The following is a 27,671-nucleotide window of genomic DNA, read 5'->3' on the forward strand; positions in this document are numbered from 1 at the left end:
CCATGTTTATAAAGCACCCTGTTTCTCTCGGTGTGATTATGACCTGGTCTGGTTATTTTAGATGCTAGTGTATCAAAGCTTGCTAATTAGTGCTTTTGCTTCCAAGTTTGAGGCACTTTTGTGTTCCCATGTTTGCACACTTTCACACAGCAACACCACCAGATGAGAAAATTAGTTTATTAGTGTAAACCTGTACATTATCAGGGAAAAGAATTGGCCTACTTACTGGGGAGCAAAATTTTATGTCCATCTAGCAAATTATATATTAAGGTGAATATGTCATACATGTACAATTATTAATTCTGTGTATACAGATGGTGTTTGTGGTTATATACACATCTAAACAAAAAAGGAATGTGGGGTAAGCTGACGGGTTTCCCCTGCTTAACAGGGGTTTGCGTGGGATGGAGCTCGGCTGAGTACAGCGTTCGTGAACGTCCTCAGGGGCACGCTGATTTCGCTGGGGTGCAGAAACTTTTTTTTTTTATTATGCAAAAGCGATCCTGTTCTGACTTCTACGTAGTAGAAAATAAGACTTACTGAACCCTACTTTAGTCAAAGTGTTTAACATTATGTAGCTAACTATGCATATATATATACATATATAACATTTTATTTATACATTTAAAGCCATTTTGCATTTTTAAGACAATTTTCTCATAACCTTTACAAAACTCATGTAAGAAAAGATCTGTACATAAGTATGTTACTTCTAAAAAATACAATATAAAACATTTGAAAATCAGAATTCAGTCTATAGTGGATACCTCCATTCTCTGGTAATCTCTCTCAGGAATTACAGAACTACAGTAGTACATAAAACACTTAAAAGCGATGCATTCGCTGAGCTGTACCGAGAGCTTTTTGACCCGTGTTTATTTTCTTTGAAGATGAGGCTCGGTATTTTAAAACCCAGAATTCTTTCCTTTTATTACCAGTGCACTTTAAGTCCAGGTCGACCCCCTGGTTTGGAGCACGTTTTGTGGGCTTGGGCCACACTGGACTGGAGAATAGACTGAATAGAAGAGGGTCAGGCAATGACTGGAGCACAGCAGTCAGAAAGCTGGTAGGGATGCACACCCTAGAGGAGTACTTTGTCGAACATGGTCATACTCCAAATGGTAGCGATACCATCACTAGCCATATCTGACTGCAAGCGTAAAAATCACTGCTTGCTCGAAATTGACATATCTGGAACATTCCTTACTATTAATTGCTACGACTGAGAAATGAAAAACAGGCCATGCATACAGTGAGGATTCTCCTAATTCATTGAAGTTGTACTTGTATTTGTCAGAAAGCTCAGAGTTGCCTGGTGTCGCCTGTCATGGCGGTGCAGCTCGCACAGGAGCGGGAAGCTGGAGCAGTGAGGGTGCTGTGGGCGTCTCAGCAGGAGGAGTCTGTGCTGATGGGCAGCTTTCCGCTCCATAGCGCTTCCTTCTCCCTCTTTTCCCGCAATTTCTCCAGCTTCTCCTGAGCTTTCCTCATGTCCTTGAGCTTCTTCTTAATGGTGGCACGGTCACTCTGGCTCAGAACTCCCAAGGTCTGAAAAAGAATGAGCAACTGAAGTGATGCTTGGTTTCAGTCACTGACTAAACATTTAACATTTAAACTCAATGTTCCAGTCAGGCATCCACAAATAACAGGACATGAATAACGTTTCACAAATATATTAATTCAGTCCACTAGGTGGCAGTCAAGTACATATATTTCTATCCCACCTTCAGGCTATCACTGTCCAAGTGCAGAAGCTGCTGCCCAGTCACACCCTTGGCTGTGAACTCTTCGATGTACTGGTCCATGTTCATGCCCATCAGCCAATGGCAGACCTGCGTCGTGGTCCACTCTGTGACAGGCCGGTTCTGCCACTGGTACTCCTTCCCTGGCAGTGCTGGCTCATCATCTAAAGTCTGTGGCCCATCACACAAATACACGTGCGGTTAGAGAAACAGCACTGTTGGTTACACTGCTCTGCCACATTAACTCTATATAAATGGCTTACATGTTAGTATCATGTAACATACATGTGCATAATTCATTTATAATCACAGCCTTCTCCCTGATCATCTTTTCTTAGCGACATGGAGTTTATCTGAATACTAGGGGTGTAGTGGCACACAAAATGTACTGTTCAGTACAAATCTCAGTTCACAGTTTGATGCAACTTTGGTACAGCAGAGAAGAGTCAATTTGTCAGTTGACGTGTGTGGATAGCAAAACTTAAGACATTAATTTGCACATCATGTAAATAAATATATAATTAAAAAATAATGCATCATAATAATAATGAACTGAATCCTCTCTTCCTTTTTCTACTACGGAGTATGGTTGCATGCCGGCAGTGACGAACACCCCTGCAACCACAACTTTTTTTGAGCACAGTCTCAATTTCCTGGAAAAGTGCAGTAAATGCCACGGGAAGGCCAATTTGCATGGGCTGTTCCTGCCTTGCTCCGGTCGTACATTCTGGTGATGTCGTCTCAAACGTTAGCATGTCGGATGTGCTTCCAGCAACGTATCCGAGTTCGGGATTACAGAGGTGACTGACAGCCTCCATCTTATGAACAACTCTAATTTCTCCAAATTACCGATTTTGGCTGCCATAAACTCCTCATAGCTACAAGTAGCATGCTTGCCGTCCTGGAGATCTTTTAATGGAATTTAGGTTCTGCTTGTGTCAATAAATGTATTTATTTCATTGTGTGTTCTGAATATAATGTAACCAAATGGCACATGACAAATACATGTACCGATACAGCCCTACTGATTATGTACATGCAACAACTCATAATCCAGCTATAATATATAAATCTCAAAAGTTAGTTGGCATTATTACTATTAAACTTTTATTTAACTAGGTTAGTCCAAGATTTAAAACCTCTTTTGCAAGAGAAGCCTGACTAATATAAGCAATAATAAAAAAATTGTTTAACATACAGAAAAAAATAACTTGAATAAATGAACGAATGAATGAATGAATGAATAAAAGAAATATAATGAAACGTATCACACATATGTACATTCCTGTACTAGGTGCTTCACTTGGGCATAACCCAGAAGCTATGTAGGTTTCAATCTATTTCAGTGTCTGAGTAAATGATACTCCTCCAACACTACAGATCAGATCTCAGCGCAGGGCGTTTGCTCTCCACACTGGTGGAGAACGTCAGGATCGCGAACGCATCATAATACACCAGGGAACCCGGCATCTCAGCCTATTCCAAGCCGGCTAAAGCGGTGAAGATGACAGTGTGAGAATGAAGGTGCGCATGGCTCTGCGCACCCGAGAAGCTCCCCGGCCTGCAGGAGGAGGGACCTAGATAATTAGAGCAGGTTAAAATCTGGAGCGCGCTGAGAAGAGAAAAAGCAGGTCGGTTAAAAAGAGAAAGGTTTGGACAAGCTCTCCTCCTCTCCCACACCCTCTTTTAAACACTATCACCTGGGGTTTAGTTCCTAAGAAGGCTACGTAACCTTAAGGGTATTCACAAGTCTCAGTCTGAATGAGAGCTCAGGGGCACGCAAAGTTTTGGGATGACAGTGGTGAGACAAGGAGACTGATCCAATTATGCACGACTAATGTGGATGATAGTAAACTAAAGACGTTTGATGGAACTCAGGTGGCCAAAGAAATTAAGAGTAACATGCTTGCATTAATACTGAATATTTTAATAAAGTATACTTCTTCATAAATATTCACAGACAAGTGCACTGAATCCGCCTCTGTCCTTCAACACGAATCAACCACAGCTACCCGGTAGGAGCTGTTTGTCGAGGGTGTTTTTCCAGCCCCCACTAAACGGGTGGCAAGAGTGACAAGGAAGACCATGAGCTAGACTCTCTACCAGTCACTCACCTCGTTGGAAGAGAAGGTCAGAGTGTGTGAGCGCCCAGACAGACAGGGCTCTCCCACCAGCCCTGCCAAGCCCAAATCAGGACTTCCAGGGTTTGAATCATCTATGACTGAAAAACTCTGGAATGGGTGGAAACAAGCAACGGATTAAATGGACAGAGCCGCTTGGCACACTGTTTCAGGCTCTACAGGGCTGTGTGAAATGAAGCACTCTTCTGAAGAGCAACACAGCAACTCCTACGACAAAGCAAGGATGTAGTGGAAAATTTGAGCCTGTTCCCTCTGCCCCAGTTTGTTGTGCTCAGCTCTGCAGTACTGACAGTATCATATAGGGGAGATTGGGGTTAGCAGTGTTGGGTAATTCAGGTCCAGAGAGTAAAAGTCCAGACCTACCAGTTGAGTACTCTGTGACTGTGACTCTTTATGTTTGGTTGAAACAAAATCCCGGTCTGGACTTTTACTCTCTGGACCTGAATTACTCAACTCTTGGGGTTAGTTGGAACTTTTGACAAATGCCTCAATAATACCAGAACTTGATTTGTTTTTGAAAAAAATTATTGTTCCACTGCAATCATACATATCCAAGTTACAAGTGTTGCATAGGGGCAGCATGGTGGTGCAGAGGTTAGCACTGTTGCCTCACACCTCTGGGACCCGGGTTTGAGTCTCCGCCATGTGTGCGGAGTTTGCATGTTCTCCCCATGTCGTCGTGGGGTTTCCTCTGGGTACTCCGGTTTCCCCCCACAGTCCAAAAACATACTAAATTTCCCGTAGGAGTGCATGTGTGAGTGACTGGTGTGTGAGTGAGCCCTGTGATGGGCTGGCCCCCCATCCTGGGTTGTTCCCTGCCTTGTGCCCATTGCTTCCAGGATAGGCTCCAGACCTCGGAAAATGGATGGATAGAAGTGTTGCATATAATGTTCTTAGACTTTTTGGTTATACTCTATATCAGTGCTTCCCAACCCGGTCCTTGGGGGCCTCCAGACAGTCCATGTTTTTGCTCCCTCCCAGCAAATGTGGATTGTCTGGGGGCCCCCGAGGACTGGGTTGGGAAACATTGCTCTATATGATCCGCCTCAGACATGATTATCTCTGGTGTTCCATATTAATGCCACCATTGTAGTTAGCTGAAACATGGCATGGAATATGCCGGAACAAGCCTCATAATTCAGGTCATGGCTGAAGAAAGCACTGAAAACTCCTTATACGTCAATTTTTTCATGTAATTTACTTTATTACTATGTATTATGTAACATGTTCTAACTAAACCCCCCATTAATAATCCAACTAGCCCCAATCAGTCATGTGACATTTGTATGTATACTACACAAAATTTTTTATGACATATTTGGTCTCTGTAGCTGCTAGAGTGTAAAGAATGAATGAATTTAATCTATTGACACTGTCGTCATGAAACATTTACTTAAGGAAAAAACTTATTTCAAGTGTCAGAAAATATAAAAACCTCTCTCCTGTGACCATCTTTCAGTTCTTATTCAAGAATCAAATATGGTGAATGGACATTGTTCTTCTCTACCTCTAGATGGCAGCACCTCCCGAAATGGATGATTACTTTGTTTCAGAATTTCAGTGTTTTGAAAAACCCCTTGTTCCAGCTAACCCCAATCACCACTTATTATCACATCCCAAATCAGAGAAACTAACCAAACCATGGAACCAAGAAATGGAAAGACTATAATGAACCGTATCGTTCTCTATGAAATCAAGAGGCACCCATTTAAATTTTAACTGGAAAAAAAAAAAATCTGAAAATTTCGGGGGCTTTGCAGTTTTGTACATTTGTATAATTTTAGAGCCATCTACCTTCCACACATTAATCGGTAGAGATGCTGGCATTTTAATTCTGAAATTATGAAAGAAAGCTTTCTTTATAAATACAAGTTTCAGGCTAGCGGGGGTTAAAATAAGGCTTTGTCCATTTTTAATGCTATAATTGAATTACTAGGGGACTTTTGGTTAACAATATTATATCCACTATATGACCTTAAGGACTGTATAAGCATCATAAGGATAAATAACTAGTACCCTCTGAATAAATGAGGAATTTTCCTACAATTTTTAGAGGAGTGTTGATTTAGAAAAGATGATGATTTGATTTCATACAGAATGGACTCCAGCGTAGTTAGCGTCATGGTGGGACAGGAGAACGGCGGCCTGGAAGCACACGGAATAACCTTAAATAATCTGGAACAGGGGCAGCTAAACGTTCCAGGGTGTCCGTGTTAAGGATAATTCTGTCCTGTGTTCTGTAATAAAGCAGCAGAGCTATTCTAATATCTATTGGGGCAGCACACCGAATAAGGGATGGAACTGCATGGCAGATACCACAGAAGAGCACCACAGCGCTGTTTTAATAAGCAGATTGTCATACGATGGATCACAACCCTCCGCCATATCCTTACATTTTTACAAAATGCTGAAATCTGCTCTTCTGTTAGATGTTGCACCAGCAGGCCTGATCCCATATTTTCTCTTTCAAAAGTAATACCTAATACAGTGGTACCTTGGAACATGAACTTATTTCATTCCTGAAGGCTGGTCGAGTTGCAATTCAGTTGAGTACAAAGTCGAATTTCCCCATAAGAAATAATGCAAATGAATTGAATTTAAATTTATCTGTCTACCTACCTAATGATAAAAAGCATTAACAATTAATATAAAACTAATAGACACATGAAAAAGCACACATACAAAAGCAATAAACATGAAATAAATGACAATCCCACACTCTGAAGCAAGAGCAGACACACATGCACCACCTTCAAGTCTCGCTATAATTTCCTTTTTAAGTTCTATAGTTACTCTCCCTACTTTCCTCTTTGGTTTGCTGCCATCTCTGCTCACTTTCTTAGGTGCCATGATTACTGTATGACTAAATGTACTGTAGATAAAGCACAAAAAATTCACACCAAACACAGGAACGCAGCTTTCGCGTGCCGAACTTGGTCGAGAGGCACCGCGAGACTGAGAGGGATTCATAGGCATCAGTATCCCAGTAGATCTGCTTATTTCAGCTCATCAGAGACAAGGTTTAGCAGACCTGTTTTGTTTCGTCCTGTTTTTGGCCGAGTTGCGGTGAAATTTTCCTCAACTGACCCGTTCAAGTTCCAAATTGGTTGAACGTGTCGACACATACAGGTTTTAGCAGGAACGGTTGAGTTATGAGGTACAAGTAAAAGAAAAATTCAACAGACCTGTTCGAGTTGGTCAAGTTATGAGGTGTTCGGGTTCCAAGGTTCTACTGTATCTTGTTATCAGAGTGGCTAATAGACAAATTAGTACTTTTTGTGAGTAGCTGCTTAACTATCTCTGCTCTACTGCCATGAGCTAATCATCCAAACATCTATAACCTTCTAATGACTAAGATAAAAGAATGTTCATACTGTACCAGATCGAAGGAACGACTGAATAAGGAAGACCAGGACAGGTTTGTCTGTTTAAAAAGAGGGTGTCTCAGTGAGATATACTTCCCATGTGTCTTCAGGCAGTTCCTTACTATTAACAGGCCTTAATGGTTAATGCTCAGTCCGCTTTGTAAGAAAGGCAGTATCAAGTATTTCATAATGTTGAGATATCTGAGGCATATGGGAATGCTTGGTGATTGAGTCGGAGAATTCGCAGCCGTGGCTTCTGTTTCCTGTACTCTGGAGGAGCCTGTCAGTCCTCCTCTGCAAGCTCAGGTTACTGTCTGTTGTAATGGAGACTCGGCCAGATCCGGAACCCAGTGAGTCCGACCCTGTACGGGGGCCATGATTTCAAATTACACTGTCATTATCATGCTTCTGTTTCACTGTAGTGTTTTCAAGACAGGTGAAAAACAACGTAAATGGCTAGGTATGGACCAAGGACCATCCAACCTGAAACATCAGAAATTGCTGAGAAGGATCAGTCTATCGTCACAGCCACGCTGTCACGAATCCCAAAACAAACTCTCTGAACTGGTATCGGCATGAGGCTGAAAAGCTATAAAATTCTGACAGTAAAAAATGAGTAATAGTCCGTTGTCAAAAATAAATCATTCATGACTTATAAAAATAGCTCCACCATGCATCAAGGACTCTACATAATTAAGCTTAATTAGTTATGGATGAATGAACCATAAATTATTCCAGCAAGAGTGGACTCAAAACAAAGAATATCCCTTACAATCATACAACCCGCACTCAGGAATACGTCAGGCACAAGCAGACACTCTATTTATACAAGTCCTTTCTTTATGAGACTGAGTTTGTCTGGTCAGGATGCTCCCACAACACTTTCTCTCCTGACGGGTTCCATGAAACGTGTCCTCAATGTGACAACAAAACTAGCACATGGACAGCTGGACACACAGAGGACTTTGCACTGAAGGAGTGTGGGACAAAACGTGAGACACAGGAACAGGCTCCGCCACCTTTTTCTCTTCAGCGGTATGCAAAGGCATCCATTTTGAATATCACTAACCTTGCTTTTCAGGTCCTGGTTCTGTTCGGTGCTGAGCTCTGTGGCAGCTCTAGGCAGGCTGGGGCTGGAGGATGGTGGCTGCCTGTCCCTGTCCCCAAACCGGAAGAAGGGCATGCAGTTGGGAATAGACAAAAGAGTGTCGGAGGGCGACAGGTCCCCGGGGTTCTCCAGTAGGTCACCTGACCCCCTGGGCAGTTAAACACAAATACCTACTTAGTACTGTCCAAAGAGACTCTGGGAGTTATGGAAATAGGTGTGTGGCAGGGCGATGACATCACTGCGGCTACCTGCTGTCCAGCGATCCTCTCGGTGTGTCCTTCCCACGCTTCTTCCCTTTGCCACCAGACTTGCGAAAGCCGCTGCCATTTCAAAAGGATTAGACAAAGTTCATGTTGTTGACAGCCAGCTTTTCAGGTACGTGGAAGTGAATGTTGACATACCCGAAATCAGGGAACCAACTCTTCGGTTTGGCTGTGGATGAGGTGTCACTGGTGTCGTCTGTGGAAAAACAAGGACCTTTATAGCCACTTTGTTTTACTCATGAAGATTTTCCTCAATGACATGGACAAATACAGAGAACTGCTTTCCAATTTTCATCCAAGTGCCATTTGACTCATAATTTCTACCATGTTCACAACTGAAAACATGAACCTTTGAGGAGGCACAAAGTTGTTCTGAGGACACTAACTAGCCATTTCCGTAAGAATGAGCTCTACCTTTGATTTCCTTGACTTTGCCCTTGGAATCACTCTTTTTGCCACTAGACTGGAGCTCCAGAGAGGAGCTGGGAGATGAAGCATCCGTAGTGCTGGGGCTCTCACTGCTCTCTGTGCTCCCCCTCCTTTGGGCGGACTGGACCATGTTGGAGGACATACTGGACGGCTGGGCTTTTATGCTGGATCCGCTCCACGGGGCGGGACCTCCCTGCTGGTCAGCCTCACTGAACACTGGCACCAGTAAAGGGGAACTTGCCTGGCCTCCCTGTTGGGGAACCTCTGTCTCACAAGCTTCCCCTTTTTCATTCCTCTGCAGAGACAAGATAGCAGCTTTGAGAACCTGAAGCTTGCCCCCACCCCGACAATGTAGCACCTCCCCTTAATTCCCCTGGCAGAGCGGGATGTGTATAGTGGCATCCGGGAGAAGTGAGAATGACCTGGTTCTGGGAGCAGAGTAAGGTTCTGGTTCTGGCAGTAAACAAACGCACAGAGCCCAGGCCTGTGTGGGCGGGTCCCCAAGGTGAGCGGCGAGCATTGGAGGCCTACCCGTTCTGGGCAGGGGGAGTTCCCCAGTGCCTCCCTGAGTTTGCGTGATGGTGGCTGGCGCCGGGATTTCTGAGCAAGCTGGCCCTTGGCCCGGTGAGCGCTGATGTCCAGAAGCGGAGTTTCAGGCACCACATCACTCCAGTTGGGATCTGCAGAGGGAAGCCAAGTTACACTTCACTGCTAAGCTATGAAGGAAAGGCAACAGCCAGCTCAGAGGGGGCCCTCGCTGCCCCCTCACCCACATTTGCCATTTCTGCCTCACACCAGTATCAGAGGATTTTTTGTACTGACCACATAGTGCAGGAAGTCGCACTTAATTCATATACATATACAGCATGGAAATACAGCATGATGCTCCTGTATTGAAACGACTGTAAACATCACTGCAGTGTGCCCTCAGAGAACAATGTGCCGACAAGCCATGTGCTGAACAAAGGGCTGGTACGAAGCATCGGCATGACCCATTACACAAATATGTTGATTAGTGTGGTGTATGTCGGCGCGTTGTGTTATTGTGAACTTTGAAGACGGCAAGATGGCAGCGAGTAGTAATGAAAATCATCTGTTTAAAAGACCGCGGACATCAAAAGTGTGGGAATATTTTAAGTAAAAAAACAAACAAAAATAGTGGTGGTGTTTCTGACCAATACACATTATATTTTTGTCTAATTTCGGCAATATCCATACTGATAACCGGTTCATCTTTGAGCTAATCGCCGAGCTTAGGGGAGGGAGTTTCCCAGCAGTCAAACTTGCTGCACTTGACAGCGTAGATTGGTGGAATAATGTTACATCGGTTTTCACAATGTGGAAAATGAAAGATTGACCTGTGAAGCAGATGTAATGATGAATTTGCTAAGCATGCTGTGGGTCTACTTTGAGACCTCCAGGTGGCGAATGAGGTTATGGAATCCCTTGTCCACTACTATGGGAAATGGCCCATCATCCAATGCAATTATATAAATTTTTTATATTATGCCTATATATTATGCATGTTTTATATATTTTTCATAGTTGTATCGCTGACTTTGTTTAATTATTGGCCAGCAATACTGGCCAAGACTGACACATCTGATGCAAATATATATATTTTTAAATATCAGTTGTTACTAAAATATTGTAAGTTGTGTTCAAGTGTTAATTAAACTGGTTTTACACTAATTGGAATTCATTATTTTAATTTATTTGGAAAGAGTTTTGTTTTGCATTTCATTAGGCAATAAATTGTCAATATTCTGATTGCAATAGTGTATTGATTAATTTTTTTATACTAATTTTTAGTTTTATTGGGGTTAGATTTTTTTCATTGGAATTTTCTACAGATAATCATTAGATTAGTCAAATAATTGAAAAATAATCACTGGATTACTTGATACAAAAATAGCCCAAGACTGAATAGTAAAAGGAAACAGCATGTGGAGTGGGGGAGGCATAACAGTCACAAGACTGTTTATTTGTAGTGATCTGTCCTTTATTCCCTGGCTATTTGCATACATAATGGTTTGTGTTGCATTATAATCCGGATTCATCAGCTCTAGTGGCTAGAAAATCAGAGACGTATCTATCCTGTTTCTCTTCTCTTTCTGCTGCAGCAGATTTAGTCTGCTATCCCCTACAAAATCTCATCCAATCTCATCTCTGCACAATTCTACCATTTCTCCAGGGAAATGAAGACCCCGGCCTTTCCATTACACCATCACGTCATACCGGACTGGCCATTCCTGTCTGGCCAACTGGATTCTTCTTTTCCATCTGCCATGTCCATGCTGGGAGGGTGACCCCTATGCTCACCCTCAGGGGGCTGGGATTCCAGGACAGTAAGCTGCAGAGACACCACATTGGTCCATGAAGCTCTCCCACCAGCTCACCCACAGCAATGCACTGGTCCACATAGTCATCATAGGTACAGCGTTACAGAATGATATCAGTAGTATCATTTTACCTCATGGTGTCCTGTGTCCCTCAGAGCTAATCCTCTCTAAGAGCCTACCTACATGGTTACACTGAAACACCTCCCTTGCCCTATATGGTTTCATTGAAACACTCTTAACAAAGTGAGCCCCTGCTCTGTTGCCACAGTGAACCCATTCAATTTTGGAACTGCGCACCCTGCTGTACCTGCTCTGCACCTTCACAGCAGTCACTCTTTCGTTTAATCTTTACCCGCTCCTTCAGTCTCTCCATATGGTCCACGTGCTGCTTCTCCTTCTCATCCAGAGCCTTCTTTAGCTCCTCCTCCTTCTTCAAGAACTCAATCTCTCTGGAAAAAAAAAACAACAGGCGGATATCATTAGACCCGGCTGAGCGTTTAATGAGCTGCGAGAAGCCATAGGAAACCATTTTTAAAATGCAGTGAGTAACTCAAACAGCCATACAAACGTGGACCGACAGGTTAAGAAGGGCTGGTCAACCTGGAAAACATCTCCATCCATCCATTTTCCAAACCGCTTATCCTACCGGGTTGTGGGGGGTCCGGAGCCTATCCCGGAGGCAATGGGCAGGGAACAACCCAGGATGGGGGGGCGAGCCCATCGCAGGGCACACTCACACACCATTCACTCACACATGCACACCTATGGCCAATTTAGCTACTCCAATTAGCCTCTGCATGCTTTTGGACTGTGGGGGGAAACTGGAGTACCCGGAGAAAACCCCACGACGACATGGGGAGAACATGCAAACTCCACACACATGTGACCCAGGCGGAGACTCGAACCCGGGTCCCAGAGGTGTGAGGCAACAGTGCTAACCACTGCACCACCATGCCGCCCCGGAAAACGTCTCCTTTGCTCTAAACATCCAGACTGCACCCAGGCTCAGAGGCACACTCACTTCTGCTGGTACTCCTTCAGCAGTTTCTTAGCCTTGTTGTACTTCTTCTCCAGGATCTCATACTGCTTCTGGGTTTCCACCAGGTGCTCGTTGACCGTTGTGACGAGGGCCTGAGCCTCCAGCCAATACTCTTCTAGTTTGCCAATCCTGTCATTATTCCCTTGTATGTCATGCTCTAACTGGGCCTGTCTAGACTCCTGTGACATTCTGTCCTCCTCCGATTTTCTCAGCTGCACAAACACACAAAAATCGCACACGATTACAGAAAACGTAACCCCCCCCCCCCGCCTGATGAACTGCCGCAGTCATGGTTAAGCTTGTTAAAATGTGTTCCCAGCTTCTCAAATCACCAGTTGACTTACCTTCTCCTTTAATTGGCTGAGTTCTGCAGTGGCTACGCTATATTTGAGTTGGAGCTGTTGATGAAAGAAGAAGGAGGGAAGGCAAAGTAACAGTGTCTGCATTCGGATTCATGATTTAGAGCCAGTCTTATGCTAAAAGCTCAGCTACTTTTTTGCAATAATTGAACAATACGAAATGTAAAAAATTGATAATTTGCATCCCATATGACTGTAAAAGTAGTAAAAAGTGTATAAGAGCTGTACTTGCTAAATGCGATCAAAAAGTAATTACTGGTTTTACCTCATTGTATGTAAAAGCAAGCTGAGTAGGGGCCATTTTTGAGGAAGAAAACATCTCATCTCCGGATTCATTCGTCTTCACCAGCCCCTCCGATGACCTCGAACCATGGACCATGTCCTCCCTCTCGAAGTACTCCTCCTAAACAAAGCCATGACCATGAGACCGGAAGGCCTGAGTGCAAGGTACGCCCATGGAAACAGGAGGGGATTCAGTCAAGCTGGCAGGCCACAGGGTTACCCCATGGAAAGGAGAAGAGGGGTTTCTAGAAATGGGCCAATGGGAACTAAACCCAGGCTTATTGATATACCCCATTGCCCAGACCAGGAGAAAGCCATATTCCTTTATGGTGGAGCTTTGCACACCGGCCTAGAAAATGGTACAACATGCCCTCAACATCACCTCATATTGCGGAATACATCAGCTCTTGACAAGATCAGGATTCAGATAACCATGTTAGAGTTCCAAATGTTGTTTTGTGGCTGAGAAAAGAACTAGAAAACCAGCCTGCAGTAGAAGGCACAGAAATACCTACCACAATAACCCAAAGTGAATGTTGAGCAACAGTATCAGTGTTGAGCAAACACTGCCCTTGCTCACCTGTCCCAGAAGGGACATTCCCTTCAATGGTAACTGCACTCAAAGTAAGCTATGCAGGATGGCGCCATGGGCAGAGCCAGCCTGCTGCCGGGTGTGTGGGCCAACCCTTACCTGCTTCAGTAGACTCACCTCCATCAGCTCGTGGCTCTCTTCAAAGCTCTGCTGCCTCTGGCTCTGCTCCTGTTCCAGAGTCTCTCTGATGAGCCGGGCCACCTCACTCTGTGTACCAGGCTTCTCCCGACCAATCAGAAAGCTGTGCATGGGGAGAGGCAGACGACTGGTGGAACTCAGGAGCCCAGACAAAGACCCTTGGTCGTGTTGATTATATATTTGTTTGTTTATTACTTCCTCCCCTCTCTTTGCACTTTACAATGACAGATGGTTTGCTCATTGTTTACAAAAGAGCACCACGCTCATTATCTGAGGAAGTAAGTCGGGGAGGACAAACAGCAGTGATCTCATCACTGTGTAACTCGAGTTAATGTGGGGAGCTCATTTGACTGTGGTGAACTATTAACGTCCACCACTGTTCTGTCAAGGCTGCTCTGTGTTACAGCTCAGCCCTGGAAAAAAAGATCAACCAAGCTTTTCAGCCTCAGGGCACCAACACACCAACTCGGAGGTTATTGTTCCTTGTATTAATCTACGTGTTTGAGTTTGCATTCTCTCACAGTGTACTCCTGTCCTCCAAACCACCTAAGTTCACCTGACTCTGCCTTTGGTGTTTTTCAGGACTGTGGCAGCAAAGATCTGTGCTACTCCCACCAGGCTGGTCCCATCCACCTCGATGATCTGGTCGTTGACCTGTATCCTATAACGCATAAGACAAACACATAACCATAGCATGATATGTTTTATTATTATTATTCCATCCATCCGTCCATTTTCCAAACCGCTTATCCTACTGGGTCGCGGGTCCGGAGACTATCCCAGAAGCAATGGGCACGAGGCAGGGAACAACCCAGGATGGGGGGCCAGCCCATCGCAGGGCACATTCACACACCATTCACTCACACATGCACACCTACGGGCAATTTAGCAACTCCAATTAGCCTCAGCATGTTTTTGGACTGTGGGGGGAAACCGGAGTACCCGGAGGAAACCCCACGACGACATGGGGAGAACATGCAAACTCCGCACACATGTGACCCAGGCAGAAACTTGAACCCGGGTCCCAGAGGTGTGAGGCAACAGTGCTAACCACTGCACCACCATGCCGCCCCTAAGTGTGACATTTTTGTAAAACAAAGCAGGCCTCTTTCAACATGAATAGCTCATACCGTCCATCCTTCTCAGCGGCTCCACCTTCTGTTATGGTCTTGATGAATATCCCCAGCTTCTCCAAACCCTGGTCTGCCCCTACTCCCATTCCGATGATGCTGATCCCCAGGCCATTCTCCCCTGTTTGTCCAGAAGGGGGAGCATGTCAGGAGTATGGAAACCGTCATGTTTGTGGGAGTAAGCACTGAAGGAAGAGAAGCCCACCCTTCTCGATTTCCACTGGGAACGCGTCCATCTTCTCCAACCGCTTCTCCAACTCGTACTCGGCGGATGCAGCCACGGGATCCACGTCATCGTTCCGCCTGTCGTACTCCGTATTGGAGTAGGTGCTAAACACCTTACGGGAAGGACAGAAGAGGTACTGGAATCATAACATAACAGGAGGCCAGAAGCCAAAATGAAAACCATATTACAAAATGCCACACAATCAGTGCTTTGTTGAGGTAACCGTCAGCCATGTTGAATTGGGCACAGCCCAACCCACACTACAAAAGAGAAGCAGTTGCTGCATTCAAAGACAACGACTCTTTATGGCAAATGCACTCCTGAGTCCACAGTGTCCCAACGCGAACTGATGTAATTTGCTATAGTTTAATTAAAAAAACTCTCAGGAGTAAAACACCATCAAAGTTCAACTGAAGAAATAAAGAGCAGCTTCTCTGTCAGACTGAAATGAATACCACAGCACCCCAGCAACGAAGTAGGTCAGAGCCGAGAGGAACGCCACAGATTCGTAAAAGTGGCATTTTTAATCTGCTGCTAAAATAAGGAACTATGGCAAACATCTGCTTCTATGTCTACACACACACACACACATATACCCACTGTCACAGAGCACCAATAGAATATACTCACACATTTGTGTTACCCTAAAATGAGAACTGACCCACTCAAGGTCTGTGATGCCAGGGCTGGCCAGCTTATAACCAATACAAGGGCAGCAAATGTTTTTATGCTTCACAAATTGCTCAAATCATCCATCCACAGGTTCAGGCAGTGGGCTTATAAGTGTCTTGACTCCACAATGATTTTTTGGAGTGTATTCTTTAACTTTTCATTTCAATCCTCAATGACATACTTCAGTAATCATATTAGTACCAAATATACTTTTATTTCACATTATTTTATTTGGGAGGGATTCAAAGTAGAGTCGCTGCTCCTCCACATCAAAAGGATCCATCCAGCTGAGGTGGTTCGGTCATCTATCTAGGATGCCTCCTTGATGCCTCCCTGGGGAGGTGGTTTGGGCACCGGGGGGAGACCGAGGACATGCAGGAGGGATTATATCATATCACTTGGTTGGCTTGGGAACGCCTTGGTATTCCCCTGGATGAGCTGGAGGTGGTTGCTGGGAAGAGAGAGGTTGGGGCATCCCTGTTTAGACTGCTGCCCCTGCGAACCAACCCTGGATAAGCAGCAGAATATGGATGGATGGATGGAAGGATGGACTATTTCACATAAAGTGATGGACACCCTAAAAATTCGTGAAACTTTGTTGAACTTCATTATTGAAATTATAGTAGCACCTTAACAAGCATCCTTGACTATAACATATATAACATATGACATTAACATACAAATGAACAATTTCTATATCCCAACATTAAATTTCTTAACACATACCACAAAAAGCCTGAGTGTGTGTGCCTATTTTGGCTGAGTCTTCCAAAGCTAAGTTGAACAATGACTTGTCAATTCAGAATGTCCTAAAATAACAAAAAAATCCTTCATTGCTATTTGTGCCCTTGAGAGGTAAAGTGGGCTATCCCACATTTTTGACCCCTACCCCCTTTTTATTGAATATTTTCAGTTGGATAAGTTATTATTATCCAAGTCATACCTCTGTGCTACCTATGATATATATCAATTGTAGGGTATAGGCACACTGATGTTTTTGAAAAAATTTCAACTTTGGAGCTCATTTTCTCAAAACTTTGTTTTTGTGGAATAGCCCACTTTACCTCTCATGGGCACATATATGGTCAATGAAGAAAATCAACAATATTTTTCTGAGGCGATTCCAAACATCATAGGACAATATATAGTGCGTTGGGACAAGTGGGATATTGCATACCTTCATTGGGTACAATACACCTCCCTACACACAAACATACATATCTGACTCACCAGGGCTGTAATGACCAAGTGCTCCCCAGATGTTGAGGAACTGGGAACATGCACTTTAAAAAATACAAACCATAATTTAAGCCAGGACATGGCTGTGGAGCGAGTGAGTGGGATGTAAGATTACAGGATTCATTTGGAAGCTTAGAATTAGGAGTGACATAATATAGTAAACATTTCCACTAAAGGCAGTCTGGATTTGGAACGTGTCAGAACTTGAGGAATCCGGCTGTACCTTGGAGACTCTTGCATTCTCTCTAGACTCAAACACAGGTACTAAGTTCACCCTGTTCTCTCTATTCTCAGTGCCAAGCAGTAAGAGTTATTGGTCCCCTATGCAAATGAAATACTGATATATTTACATTAGTTATTTGTTTAGATCATCCTGAGACAGAGGTCGTGGGCGGAGCTCCAGATGACACCCCGATAACCACTAAACCTGGCTGTACAAGCACAGCTTCTCTTGGAAATATTTAGCTCATGCTTTGTATGTTCCAAAACATCATTTATACAGTTATTTTCTTCATTTGCATGATTTCTATACCACCGTATAGAGATGCATAGTTTTCACAGCAGTTTCCAAAGAACTGGTTTTAACTAGCCTCTTTTTTTCTTAGTTGTTAAATATCCTAAAAACCCCAACTTAAGTGACTCAGACATAGAAATCAGGCACCCAATAGACCACTTACGAGTTCCTCTCAAGAAGGATTCACTAAGCGAATAAACAAGAGTACACCACAGGCAGAGCTGTGTGTCAGGTCTCAGTTGGGGTCACTGCTTACGTTTGGCTGCTCTCTTCACTTTTTCTCAGACGTCCCCGTTGCCATGGAGCACTACAGCCAGCCTAGAGAATGCCCCTTTCTTCTGCTGCGGCTCAGTGGTTCAGAACGCATCATGCACGGGAAGGCAAATCAGAAATCATCATTTCTCATGCAGGAGAATGAGCGGCACAGAGAGGATTACAAGGAAGGTGGCTGTCCCCTTCATCAGTGTCTCTTGGGGACACAGTGCCTTCCTGGTGACTGCAGGTGGGTGAGGTTTTTAGAACAACCCCCAACACAGGGTGTAGCTCTGAAGCATGCAGATTCAAATCTGTTAAGGCAGTTTAATTTATAACTTGATCTTAAAGCGGGGAACAGGTCTGAAAGGACGCCCCCCAGGCCGAACACAAGCAGAGCACACATAATGTAATTCAGCGTTTTTAAAACATTTCAATTAGAAGTTACTAAACATTAGGGAAAATTTTTTTTTTAAATTCATTATAATTTTAGGTTTTGATAAAGCTGCTCTTTGAACAATTAGGCATTAAAAGTCTTCCATTTTCTAGAAATTCATCACAATTATTTAGCTGTATTATAAAAAAACTGATCTTTATGTGCTTTATAGTTTGCTGGTTCGGGTTCAGCAGCAGTAAAGATTTTAAATGGCCTTTACACCCACGAGGTCCCGCTTTGAAGACACAAAGATGCTAAGACACATCCTACCCTCCTGCCAAACACGGTTACTATGGCGAATCACGCAGAAACCAGTGACAGGACTGAGAAGACCTGGAGAACCACATGGGCAGAGAGGAGCCTGTGACACGGGGAGCTGGACATGGCACCAAGCTGGAGCATGCAGAGAGGGGCTGGTCCCTGTTGGCTTGAAAACAGGGCAGAGAACTTGCTGCTAAATATTTTAAGGCTGAATAAAGTGCACTGGCCAGGGGGGTGACATATCCAATCAAACAATCCGGTCACCATGGCAACCAACTTAAACTTCAGTGCCACAAAAACACAGCAAATGTATCTTTTTAGGGTGCATTCCTGAATGCTGTGGTTTTTGAATTCAAGAAAAATAAGTGAGCAGGGCGGGCCTAGTGGACTGGTGATGTGATATACGCCATCGGAGCATCACTAGCCACAATCTGTCACTAGGCAGACAGCGTTTCCCTGCATGCTGCTCCAAGGGTATCAAAGGTGCAGCCAGCAGTGAGAGAACGTACTAGCGAGTGGACTTCTCCGGCTGGCGCTGGAGGGCCTGCGTGTCTGGACAGCCATCAGCGGGGGCTAATGAGTTCACTCAGTGGTTAGTACTGTGACCTCCCGCCTCTAGGCCTGTTCAGCTCACATGCTTACCTTCTGTTTGCAGGGGTGACCTGTGTGTGCCCTGCAATGAACCGGCACCTCATTCAAAGTTCAGCAATTTAATGTTGAGATACAGAAATTGTGCCACATGCCTTACACCTCCTGGGATAGGTTCCAAATTCAGAACAACCCTGAACTGAATAAAAGTTTAAGGAAGATGGATGTTTGGGGCAAATGCATTGAAAGAGCATACATGCAAAATAAATAAACCCAGTTATGTACACTTAGAAGGTCACAAAATGGGAACTTTAGACAAGCAGTAACCTGAATGAGGAGAAAAGGGCACAAACATTAAATGAGAAAGCTTGTAGGGAAGATATGGCATGAATTATACAAGCAATGCCTGAACAAACAGATTTCTGCTTCTACTGAAAACGGAATATGAAACACGAAGGCTACAGCCTAAAACAGACGACTCCCAAGACCAGTCCAGCACCACCTACAAGCAACTGATTAAGAAATATTCTTATTTACAAATAATTTAGGGCTGAACAAAATGCACTAGCCAAATGTCCCTTACATAGCGACCCCCCTCCCATTTCTGTTCCTGTTATCAGAGGATCACAGTGAGCAGAGCAGTCCAGTGGACAAGTGAAAACATGAGGTTTTAAGTCTAAACATCTTCAGAGCTGCAGCTGATTGATGTTAGGGTAGGGTAAACCTAGAACGCTCCTCCATTTGGAAACGTCACAGCTCGGGTTAACCCTCCTGCTGCCTGCATGACTTTCGGTCCCAGCCCAAGTTACGCGTAGGCCTTTGTGTGTCAGCATGCTCTGAAGGTTCTCACAAGTCTAGTGATTTCAAGCATGATATCCTCCAAAGCCCCAGAGGCATTAAAATGCATTTTCCCAAACAGACCTACTTTTGATCATGTGGTGGAAAGGGAAAAAAAAAGAAAACTCTTGATCATGATAAAAATGAGCCAATCGGTTTACGACTGTCCATTGACATTTGCTGTCATTGAAAGGATTGGAAGCAAAAACATCAAATTATACAGGTATATTACAGATAATACGTAAAGGAAGTCTGTTTGTTTTAATACTCCTCACACTTTGTGTTATGGCGCCAGTTTCTGTTTGATCAGTGTATATGAGGGTTGCCACGACGACCCAGACAGCGGAATCGTGACCTTACACCTCCAGAATTACAGCTGGAATGCTGCCCCCCAGGATCACCCAAAAACAAAACACATACTCCATACACGAGAATCTGAGAGACTAATCTATGCTATAAGTTGATCACTTTTTAAAAGGATATGAGAATTATTTCCAGTACACCTCATATTGAGGGACTCGGCTTATCTACTACAAGTCTACGGTAGAATTCTTGCTTTTTTTGCAGGTTACTTGATTTATGAAGTGACTGAAAATAGTAGTGTATAACACAATCAAAAGAAACTGGAGAATTAAACTCACATATAGAACATTACCTACACATAATATCACACAGAAATGCAACGGAAACCAGCAGAGAGCAAAAATCTCATGATAGGCTGCTCTCCTCACATTCACCTGCCTTATTACAGAAGGGCCTTTCTATGTTGCTGTCCTTGCTAACATGATAAGTGGGGAACAGGCTGAGGGCTTTACAAAGAAAGACTTTCTCATTTCCAGGAGGCCCAGTCCTGGCCATGTGACTCACAGAACAATGCATGCCTGCTCAGGTGCGCAGGGAGGGCTGCTCTTTACAGGTCAAGATGGGTGTGTGTATATGTGTGTGTATATGTGTGAGTTTATTAAACTGCCTTAAAATTTCTGAAAGGCTCCATTTTATTCAGCAATAAAATAACTAGTTGATTTCCTGGCCCTATGGGGACTAATTTCACTAGAAGAAACAAAAACTGTTTGTTATAATATGTCTATGAAGACAAGGCAACTAAACACCGATTCGAGGCTGACATGTTCATATTCTTGATACTGTAATTTAATCCCTGACCAAATGTACCCCAAAGTAAAATAAGGGCTTTCTTTAATGCTAGAAGTCTTGGTAGCATTTTATAAAGTAATTTCAACATAAGCATAACACCGTCTAAGCCATAGAAATAATGTAGTTTATAAGTGACGTTAATTGCTTTAAAATGTTTTGTACTGTGTTGTCTTATGTGCTTCAGTTACAACACAACAATAGAGGTGCAAGGATTGTTTCTGCAGAAAAGAAACCTTTTTATAGACACAATCCCTCAGAGAGATCACTGAATGTTCATTTAACAGCTATAGTAAGATTCCACAAAGGGTCTTTTAACGATTTTCTGAATTACCCCAACTTGTGTAACACCTTCAACATTAAAATTAACACCAAAACAAACAAACAAAAAAAATCACAATCTCAACTAATAAAGCCATCAGTAAGGAAACCACGTGCCAGAATGTTTACAGGAAGCGCGTCCTATAGTGGTGCATCACAGCGCGAGGACACTTGGTGCTGGGAAGGTTCCAGAGCTTGCCAGGTCTTGTTTAAAGCTTCTCACATAAGTAACACTGCAAAATCAAGGGGCATATAACACTGCTGATACACAACATGCTTTCAGGTATCTTTTGCTTAGAATTATGTTACAGACACAATTCCACACCCGATTAATGTTTTGGTCCAAATGCACACCACTAATCAGGTGATTAAACTGTATTCAGTGTAAACCTAAGTTCACAAGGAGTGGTGCTAATCTCTGATCAAGCATGACCAGAAAGATCAGAAAAATCTGTTCCCTCCAGGGCCCTTGTGATCTTTGCGTTCACACGCCCTATTCCAGTCAAACTCTTCCCCTACATGGACGGACTGGTGGCCAAGCCTGTTTCATGCTGCTGATATTTCAGTGTATGATGAGCCTCTTCCATTTGCCCTCAATCCCACCCACACCACAGTTAGACAAAATGACATCATGACCTGTCCACACTCTTGTGAGGAATGACGGCCTTGCCTAAGAATGATGTCACAGCATCTAAAGTTACAATACTTGTGTTCAGCTACAAAGGTAGCAAGAAACCATCGCATTAAGACACAAAGAGATGCAGTAACACAATAACAGCTAAAGATAACAACATAACTAACATTAAAGAAATTCAAAGGGAAATAATGCCCACTGAAAAGTATCCTTTCAGTTCTTATAAGGGCATGATAAATGTTAATAAAATCAAGATTTCTAAGTATTCTCAAAAACTGGCCCAATTCTAAACATGAAATCATACCAAAAAATTCGACTTTTGTCTATTTCTTATTGTTACCAAATGGCATTTTCAACTATTTTTAGCAAACTGTAAACAAAAACACTACCCAAATGAAAGACCAAAATTTAACTAGGTACCTGCAGCCTGATGAAACATCATTAATAATTTCTTTTAACAGAGTTGCAATTATATCTGGCATCGTACTGAAATCATTTTAATAGAAAACATTACAGAAAATCTGAGTAGAGAACCACCCTGCTAATTAGATCACTGTCAGATTAAGACACCAGTGAAATTGTTCTTTTATCCAACAGACTGAAAGTACTTCACTCCAGTATCTATAGCAACTTTAGACAAATGGCAAGTGCTACCCAACGCATACATGCATATTTTGCGAATAGTACGATGCATACCCGGATCGGTGCAGTAGAAAACTTGACCTTCCTACGTGGGCTTGGGTCCCCCTCATCCGGCAGGCCTGGCAGCTCGTCATAGTCCTCAACATACTCCAGGTCCGTGTCCCTGTCGTCCACAAAGGCCGCATTCTCGATGCCACACATCTCATCCTCAGGGCTGTACGCAACCTGCTCCTCCTGCTCACTCTCCTCCTGAGCCTCATCTTCCTCCCTAAAATCCTTCACTTGACTTTCAAGCTGTGCCTCCTTCCTCAATTCCAACTTTTTCTCCCAAATGCCACTTGCGCGTTCCTCCCCTAGAGCAACCTGCCCTAGTGCTGAGTCTTTCCCCTTCACTGCCTCTGAGAGGTGGTTTCTGGGAAGCTCACCATGGCCTCCGATAAGACTTTCTGCCACAAGCACACCTGCAGCATTTTCATCACTTTCTTCACTCTCTGATGACTCATTATGTACCACCACCAGCTCAGCCCGAACCACTCCCACCCCATTTGGATCCACGGAATAATTCTCCTGTGTTGTTTTTTCCTTGGTGGGGCTCCCTACCACAGGGCTGTCCATTCCGTCATTATCTAGGATGTCAGCCCGGTCCAGACTGGGGTAGCTGCCGGTAAAAAAAAGGCAATGCTTTTGTTCCCTGTGAGGCGGGCTCCATGGTTTTGGTACAGTGGTTACAAATGTGTTGCAAAAATAGGGAAGGGGAACTATGGTTGCAGCACTGGGACATCCACCATCAAATGGGGAGGTGGGCTTCGGGGACCCTCCAAAAACTGGGGAGATGAGCTTGGGAGAGCCTCCAAAAACTGGGGAGGTGGGTTTGGGGGAGCCTCCAACAACTGGGGAGGTGGGTTTGGGGGAGCCTCCAAAAACTGGGGAGGTGGGTTTGGGGGAGCCTCCAAAAACTGGGGAGGTGGGTTTGGGGGAGCCTCCAACAACTGGGGAGGTGGGTTTGGGAGAGCCTCCAACAACTGGGGAGGTGGGTTTGGGGGAGCCTCCAACAACTGGGGAGGTGGGTTTGGGGGAGCCTCCAAAAACTGGGGAGGTGGGTTTGGGGGAGCCTCCAAAAACTGGGGAGGTGGGTTTGGGGGAGCCTCCAAAAACTGGGGAGGTGGGTTTGGGGGAGCCTCCAACAACTGGGGAGGTGGGTTTGGGGGAGCCTCCAAAAACTGGGGAGGTGGGTTTGGGGGAGCCTCCAAAAACTGGGGAGGTGGGTTTGGGAGAGCCTCCAAAAACTGGGGAGGTGGGTTTGGGGGAGCCTCCAAAAACTGGGGAGGTGGGTTTGGGGGAGCCTCCAAAAACTGGGGAGGTGGGTTTGGGGGAGCCTCCAAAAACTGGGGAGGTGGGCAGTGAGTACTCAGTGGGGCTATGCACTTCAGAATAGCTTTCTGTGCTTCTGGAAATAACTTTGTTATTTGTTTCCTCACCATCACTATCCACAATGAAGTTCTCCAACCTTCTGGAGATCGGGCCAGCATTTAGGGGCAACCTGGACACATGCTTCTTCTCCTCTCCATCACACTTCTCCTCTAGCTTGCTTACAGGTGGTGAAGTGGAGCTGGGGAAAGCTTTGGGAGTGCTGGTGGTATCTTCACTGCCTGGCATCAGCTTCCAGGCACTCTTTTCCTCAACAGAATTTTTGCTTGAGGTCACAGGACTGATCGCTTTGCTGGAGACTTGGCTTTCAGTTGCTGGGTGGTCTTGCATCCCCCTCTCAAACAGCTTCCTAGTTACAGAGAATTTCTCAGCCAGTACGGCTTTGTCAATTTCAACATCATCTACCTTCTGGCTTTTATCAGTACTTTGTGAATCCAGACCGGTACCCCTGTCCAAAGCTGTTTTATGAGCACTGGTAGAAAACTGATACTTTGGCAGAGTGATCTGGGATACATCACCCTCGTGCTGTTGGCCATCCATCTGCAGGAATATGTTTTTTATCTTATTCACTTTATTGCCAAAAGGTCTCCCCCTTGTGTCCTCCCGGGTGTCGCTGGATCCATTTGCATATGACTTGTTAACGCTGTCAGCTTTAACTCCGTCAAAGGAGCATTTAATCGTGTGGAAGTCTGATTTGTATGCATTCCTATGCGGAGAGACGCTCCTCAGGGTCCTGTCGCCTTTGCTGTCGGTCTTGATCATTTTCAACTGTTTAAAAGACAACGCTTGATAGTAAAGAGAGTCTATAAAGAGAAATCGAACGGTTTATTTTCCGTTCTGTTATCACATAAGCCGCCCTTTCCACTACTCCGACTGTGCCATGAGCTCGCAGAGGCTCCCCGAGCGCTGCTCTTCAGATACCGTCATCTAAGACAAATAAGAAACCGCATACACAGATGTCGAATAATTACATTTCATAGTACTAAACTTCTGCTGATGCTTAGTTAAAATCCACGCGATAGTTCTATAATTTGGCTTTCTCCCATTATACTGAAACGTCTTGTTTTATTGAAACGCTTCAGCTGTCCTCAATGCGTTAAAAACTTCACGGATTGTATTTTACGTACAAGTGCATCTAGTCGCCGAGATACATTTCCGTAGTAATCAGCATGAAATTCACACCTAAGCGGTTATCGACACTCTCAAGAAAGAGAAAAGAGGAATAACGTGCGTACACCACGCTTCTCTAAAAGCAAAGTTACCGCTTACATCCGCACCAATTCCAGAGTTTACAGTACCGAAAATTAATTAGACTGACAAAGCCTATCATCAAACACAATAAAAAAGTTAATAAAACTGATGGCTAAAACTTACTGAAATAAGCAAAAACAAGTCGAATACACAACTTACAGTATTACCTTCACGATCCCTATACAGTGTACACTTCCAAACTTGTCACCACTCCACCGCCATCATTCTTCTCTCCGGCGTTTCTTCTCTCCTTCGCTTCTCCAAACGCAGACCTGTCTTCCGACCGCGCGATCCCGCATTACTCGGCGCGTCACGGCTCGCGCAAAGTTTTCGGGTGCGCGCATCAATCGCATTCCAGGACTGGGACTTTCTGTTACCCCTCGCAGCGCGTTCACGCGGCGAAGACTGGCAGCATGGGGAAGAACTTTCTTTCCAAAGAAATATCCGATCTTCCGTACTAAAAATTTGGATGATTCGTACTGTAAAATTTAAGGGTCGTACGTAAAAGAGATATATTTTTTCCTACTTGCATTTTTTTATCAGAATATTTTTTTCCTCACTGTTCGCTACGTTTGAAATATAAGAGCATGCATGTGTTGTAAAAAATATACAGGCTCGACTGTGAATTGTGATGCCCCAGTAACTTACTTTTTGTTAATTTGAGTTTCGCCTAGAACTAATTTACTTGTCTTAACGCTATGTAGCCTAATTAGGGGGAAATATGACTTGGGGGGGGACGGGGACGGACGTTTGCCTATAGAAAAAGATAGGTGAGACACACTCATTGATTTAATTAGATTCTGTGCTTCTTGTTGTTCAGTAGCGGAAGGCCAACAATGTGGAATGCGGTCTAACAGCTAGTGTGCACCAAATACAATAACCTCCAATGGACCCTTGCACTGGGATGGGAGTTAAAATTGGCACATGGAATAGTTCTTACTCATTTTGATAAATAAAAACAATTTATAGCTACTGGAATTACAGTGTAAGTCTATCAGTGATTGAATCAATCTGCTAACAGAGACACTGAAGCTATATCTGGGATCTGTGACGTTCTTGAGGTACACTGTAGTCTTTCCTGGAGAGGATTCAGAGGCGATTCCCATGTAGCTCGGAACCTAGATTTCAAAAATATCACCCAACCAAAGAGACAGAAGAGAAAAGCAGAGCATTACAAGGAAAAAGTGTTAAACACTCTCATTGGCTTGTTCACATCAGTGCAATTTGGTGATACATGCTGGTGCATTATCTTCTGACTCATAAGTAATCATAAGTATCAGGATAGCATTTGTGTTAGTTCCGCTAAAATTTTAATGCCAAATTTTAAATGAATGGAAAGTCAAAATACATTTGAAAGGTAAGAACAAGCCTTGATCCTTAAGCAGACATTATATTTTTAGTTTTGTTGAGTGTTATTTCGCTATTTATTACACCAACCAGATTAAAAAGACTAAAATTAACTGTCAGGGGCTGCCGCATGCTTTATAATCGGGTCTCTATCTCATTACCTTTCTCACAGATTAATTCATTTATTAATGGCAGTTGGGAAAATTCTCAGCTCAAGAGATATGCATGTATTCTACATACTAATTTGCATGTATAGGACAAAGAAACCAAAGATTTTGAATTGGCTAGTATAAGCTTATACTATTCATTTAGCTTACCATTGCATTTGAGTTATATTTGAAGTTTACACAGTTTTTCCCCCTTGACAAAAGTACAAACTGTGTAATATAATTGAAGCTGTCATTGTTACACAATTTATATTTCCCGCCAAACATACTCTCAGTGCAAGAACATCTTGCATGAAGGAACAAGCTTCAGCCAGAAAAAGAGGCAATATCCTGCGAAAAGGTATCAAAAATCAACTGGAAAAAAAGGTGACGGATTGCAAGAAGTGTGGGTCTTGTCTAAATATCAAAAAGCTGATTGTTCTGCCATGAACGTGTACCATGAAAGCTGATGAGTGAAGGCTCGTTGCTGAGAGATGACATTGTCCCATCCAAGCAGATGGTGCTCTATATAGTCCATCCTTTTCAGAGCCTTGCTATAATTTTGGTCACCTCAGGAAATATGGAAAATTAACCTTGCACAGCAATCAGTCAATCTACATCTCCTTAGGAATAAGGTGTCAGGCTGTCTTATTACACTATACTTTATCTTCATTGGAAGATTGAAAATAATGACTCCTATTTAATATATACATGCTAAAAAGAGATGCTTTGTCTCTTGTCTTTTGACTGATTCATTCGACTTATTTTTGACTTTTTGTGATATGTTATAAGTATTGCTAT

General features: G+C 43.7%; 1 protein-coding gene across 5 annotated transcripts; it reads right to left on the reverse strand.

Annotated features, from left to right (window-relative positions):
• Positions 1-161: 161 nt before the first annotated feature.
• LOC125749116 (neurabin-1-like) lies at positions 162-25,746 on the reverse strand. 5 transcript variants are annotated; one of them, XM_049026027.1, is made up of 22 exons: positions 25,545-25,746; positions 23,828-24,894; positions 23,696-23,728; positions 22,753-23,662; positions 15,133-15,265; positions 14,928-15,048; positions 14,354-14,458; positions 13,777-13,900; positions 13,051-13,188; positions 12,771-12,824; positions 12,409-12,638; positions 11,695-11,836; positions 11,284-11,398; positions 9,577-9,725; positions 9,031-9,340; positions 8,755-8,812; positions 8,602-8,673; positions 8,315-8,501; positions 7,260-7,304; positions 3,854-3,970; positions 1,722-1,910; positions 162-1,545 (listed from the first exon to the last, which is right to left on the reverse strand). In XM_049026027.1, the coding sequence occupies exons 2-22, from the start codon at positions 24,886-24,888 to the stop codon at positions 1,387-1,389; spliced, it is 4,452 nt and encodes a 1,483-aa protein (XP_048881984.1). In that variant the 5' UTR covers positions 24,889-24,894; positions 25,545-25,746; the 3' UTR covers positions 162-1,386. The 5 variants fall into 5 exon arrangements, with proteins under 5 accessions (XP_048881984.1, XP_048881993.1, XP_048881998.1 ...); XM_049026036.1 differs by lacking the exon at positions 23,696-23,728 and having other exon boundaries at positions 22,753-23,563; positions 23,597-23,662; positions 23,762-24,894; XM_049026041.1 differs by having other exon boundaries at positions 22,753-23,629; positions 25,545-25,745.
• Between the last annotated feature and the right edge of the window lie 1,925 nt (positions 25,747-27,671).

Source organism: Brienomyrus brachyistius, chromosome 1 (genome assembly GCF_023856365.1).
Source record: "Brienomyrus brachyistius isolate T26 chromosome 1, BBRACH_0.4, whole genome shotgun sequence".
Taxonomy (NCBI): Eukaryota; Metazoa; Chordata; class Actinopteri; order Osteoglossiformes; family Mormyridae; genus Brienomyrus; species Brienomyrus brachyistius.

Excerpts from the sequence above, each read along its gene's own strand:
- LOC125749116 (XM_049026027.1), bottom strand. The coding sequence starts at position 24,888 with ATGATCAAGACCGACAGCAAAGGCGACAGGACCCTGAGGAGCGTCTCT. Across the intron at positions 12,639-12,770 it reads TCAGCCAATTAAAGGAGAAG|CTGAGAAAATCGGAGGAGGA; the intron begins GTAAGTCAACTG and ends GTGTTTGTGCAG. Across the intron at positions 1,911-3,853 it reads TGACCTTCTCTTCCAACGAG|ACTTTAGATGATGAGCCAGC; the intron begins GTGAGTGACTGG and ends GATGGGCCACAG.